The 4,199-nt window shown below is 42.2% G+C and overlaps 1 protein-coding gene across 1 annotated transcript in view; it reads right to left on the bottom strand.

The window, feature by feature from the left end:
• Positions 1 to 3,296: 3,296 nt before the first annotated feature.
• The window catches only part of LOC109924304 (signal recognition particle subunit SRP68-like), a 14,151-nt gene continuing 13,248 nt past the window's right edge, over positions 3,297 to 4,199 (bottom strand). Inside the window, exons 6-7 of the mRNA XM_048611149.1 lie at positions 3,560 to 3,700; positions 3,297 to 3,407 (exon numbers count right to left, since the gene is read on the bottom strand). Of these exons, the coding sequence (XP_048467106.1) occupies positions 3,297 to 3,407; positions 3,560 to 3,700 (252 nt within the window). The remainder of the gene's footprint in view (positions 3,408 to 3,559; positions 3,701 to 4,199) is intronic.

Below are 4,199 nucleotides of genomic sequence, written 5' to 3'. Positions count from 1 at the left end.
TAACACATCCAAACAGCTGATTAAACATGCTCACTACCATGGCTGCATAGTTGGGCTTATAAGCCATGCCTAATCATTGCACATCCCAGCTCCTTAGTTCTGTGGATTTTAGTATATGGGCATAACTGGCAAACAACTGTAATCGCCCAGCTCCAGAAGCCTTAAAAAAAAATCACATCACCCTGCCTTGGAAAGATGTCACTGCTCCTTCAGTGTGACTGGGTCAAAATCCTGGAACTCCCAGCATGATGGCATTATATAGGTCTACCTACAGCACATGAAATGTAGCAATTCAGGTAGAAGTAAATACACCATAGTCCCAGAGGACTAGAGGGATGTTCTGTCATTGGAAAGACATTACTGGTGGTGAGTTTAACCTGAGGGCCACCACAACTCAGATGAGGGATGAGGTTACGAAAGCGGGACATTCATGTTGACATCAGCCAGTACAGGAACTAAATCCACACCGTTCGGGTCACTCTGCACTGCGAACCAGCCAACTGAGCTAACTGAGCCACAGCAGTTCAAGAGGCGGCTCACCATCACCCCTCAAAGACAAGTAGGAGTAGACAATAAATGCTGGCTAGGCCAGTGACACCCAATCCTGTGAATTACTAAAACAAAGCCAGCAATGAGCCTTCTACAACAACCTCTACTGCTGACAGTGCTCTGCTAGTGCTGTTATGGGCCTAGGGCAATGTAATGACATGAATAATGAGGCAGACCTAAGCCAGCATGAAAGCTTTTTCCAAATTGCGTTCTATACTAAATACATATTCCTACTCCTTCTCCTCCTCTCTGAAACTTGCTGGATTAAAACAAGAACACTGTTCCATGTTCTTTTTAAACTTATTTCAGCCATTACTCGCTACTGCTACCTGGTTTTTCATGGCCCAATACCTGTCCCATTTCCACTTCAATTCACAGGCTTTAAAAATTCCAAACTGAATTGATTGGTCTTCTTTCTTAAACCGTGCACTTTAGTCCTCCAGTATAGAACTAAGTGTGTTAAAGAATCAACAGCACCTTCTACTGACAGGAAACTATATTGTGATTCCAGTGACTATAAAATAATTATTGGTGACTTCAAAAGGTCTACCAATGCAGAAATAAAACCTCAACACAACAAAGTCATTTGAAAGCTCAACACGTCTGGCAGCATCAGTTTTGAGGAAGGGTCACTTGACCTGAAACATTAACCTGGTTTCTCTTCACAGATACTGCCAAACCTGCTGAGCTTTTCCAGCAACTTCTGTTTTTGTTCCTGGTTTAAAGGATCTGCAGTTCTTTCGGTTTTTACCACTAAGTCAATATTTAATAAAATAATCACATTTACATAGAATATTTTTTACAGTTATAGAGGAATAGAGTCACACAGCACAGAAACAGGCCCTTCAGCCCAACTCATCCACTCAGACCAGTTTTCCCAAACTGAACTAGTCCCATTTGTCTGCGTTTGGCCCATGTCCCTCTCAACCTTTCCTACCTATGTACCTATTCAAAAGGTCTTTTAAATGTTGTAATTGTACTCATCTTCACCAGTTCCTCTGGCAGCTCATTCCATATATGAACCACCAGGTGTGAAAATGCTGTCCCCTCAGGTCCCCTTTAAAATCTTTCCGCTCTCACTTTAAATCTATGCCCTCTAGTTTTCAACTTCCCTACTCTGGGGAAGAGGCCTTGGCTATTCATCTCATCGATGCCTCTCGTGATTTTATAAACCATTATAAGGTTATCCCTCAGCTTCCCATGCTGAAGCGAAAAACATCCCAGCCTACCCAGCCTCTCCTTATAAAAAACCTTCCAGTCTTGGTAACATCCTTGTGAATCTTTTTTGCAATCTTTCCACTTTAATAACATCCTTCCTATAGAAGGGAAACCAGAATTGTATGCAATACTCCAAATGTGGCCTCACCAATGTCTCATACAGCTGTAACATGACATCCTAACTCTTGTACCCAATGCTCTGACTGATGAAGGCAAATGTGTCAAACACCTTCTTCAACACCCTGTCCACCTGTGGCGCCACTTTCAAGAAACTATGTATTTGCAACCCTAGGTCTCTCTGTTTAACATCATCCTCAGGGCCCTACCATTAACTGTGGTCAGTTGTACTCTAGCCTGTCTTACGAAAATGCAACAGCTCGCCTTTATCTGAATTAAGCTCCATCTGCCATTCCTCGGCCCACTGGCCCAGGTGATCATGATCTTTTGTTTTTAGATAACCTTCTTCACTGTCCACTATACCATCAAGTTTAGTGTCATCTACATTTTCATCCAAATAGTTTATATAAGTGATGAACAACAGTGGACCCAACACCGATCCTTGTAGCACAGCACTGGTCACATGCCTCCAGTCGGAACAATGCCCACCACCACAATTAAATTTACAACTTCTTGGTATTATGGTATAGAAGACAAAGGAAGCACGATGAATGGAAAATAAAAACATTAGCATGTTTCACTAAAGATGAGGATCTAGTGTCCAATCTATCCAGCACACAAACAACATAAAACACGACAAGACATAGGACACAAACTAAAGAACAGCAGATGCTGGAGATCAGGACCCATATCAGAAATTGCTGGAAAAACCCAGCAGGTCTGACAGCAACTGTGAGAGAAAACAGAGTTCACATTTTGGGTGAAGTAACTTTTCTTCATGACCTTAAGACAAAGGGTTAGGAGTAGGTCATTCAGCCCATTGGATCTAGTCTCCATTCAATACCTGATCTGAAAATCCTCAGCTCCACTTTCCTGCCCTTTCTCTATAAGCCTTGATTCCATTCCTGATTAAAAAGCTTCCAATCACTGCTTTGAATACACTTAATGATGCAGCCTCTTGATCCCTGTGGTAAAGAATTCCACAGATTCACTATCCTTAGGAAAAATTCCTTGCCTGTCTTAAATATACAACCTCTTACTCTGAGATTACGTCCTTTGGTCCTAGGCTCCCCATAAGGGGAAACAACCTCTCCACATCTACTCTATCAAGCCACCTAACAATTTGACATATTTCAATAAGATCTTCTCTTATTTTTCTAAACCTACATGAGTACAGGCTAAACCTAGTCAATCTCTCCAATGAGACAGTGCCTCCGTACTTGGCATCAGCCCAGTGAACCCTCTCTGGACTGCCTCCAGTGCCAGCATATCTTTCCTTAGATATAGGGAAGCAAAACTGTTCACAGTATTCCAGCTGTGGTCTAACTGCATAGTTTTAGCCAGACCTTCTCATTTTTATTCACAAAAGGACATTTTTGCATTAAATGATACTGACTGAGGGATAAATATTATTATTTTCCATAAGAGGAAAACCCTCCATTGCTTTTCTTTAGATTGGTGGCATGTGACATTTTCTTTCTACCTACGATGGCAGACAGACTGACAAAATAAAGAAAGAGTTCCTGGGAGAACAAAAGCAAACAAAAACACAGAGGTTTGGTTAACAGGAGCGTGGCATGGCGTATCAATTGCCAATTCAATTCTTTCTTCAATCCACCCTACAAATTCTGTTTGAGCATCTTTACAAACACTTTCCTCCAGTATAAAGCTGTACCTGTGCAATTGCAGCCTCGTTGTCTGCCAGTCCAAGGAGGAAGATCCGTACTTTATCGATTTTCACTGGGATGACCCGGCCCCTCCACTTCACTTCACTCATAGTGGCAGCATGCTTTGCTCTTGTCTGCGTTAGCAGGGACTTTGAAAATGCATACAAATTAATGTCAGAATGAATCAAGGCTCAGAACAATATTCTTAATACCACTTGATCTCAACAACTTTTTTTTGCATGCATGAAACATTGAGTCACAGTGAGAGCTGCTCCAGGATGAGTTAGCTTGGATGTAGTGAGACAAGTGGGCTTGGTGCTGTAAACACCTATGGTTTTAACGATTGGTGACTATGCACCAGAGCAAACCATAGATGTTTACAGCACAAAGCCCATTTGGCTCATTATATTCAAACTAACCCATCAGTAATGACAGGATGCTAGAAACCAGGGATGTAACAGCATTATCTCAGGTAGAGCTCCAGCAGGGAAAGTAACATGATTGTTTCAGAGATAGTAGGAACTGCAGATGCTGGAGAATCTGAGATAACAAGGTGTAGAGCTGGACGAACACAGCAGGCCACCAAGCAGCATCAGAGGAGCAGAAAGGCTGATGTTTCGGGCCTCAACCCTTCTTCAGAAATGGGGG

Source organism: Rhincodon typus, chromosome 23, assembly GCF_021869965.1.
Source record: "Rhincodon typus isolate 14 chromosome 23, sRhiTyp1.1, whole genome shotgun sequence".
NCBI classification, from domain to species: domain Eukaryota; kingdom Metazoa; phylum Chordata; class Chondrichthyes; order Orectolobiformes; family Rhincodontidae; genus Rhincodon; species Rhincodon typus.
Note: the sequence above shows the minus strand (reverse complement) of the source record. Positions and strands in the feature narration are given on the sequence as shown.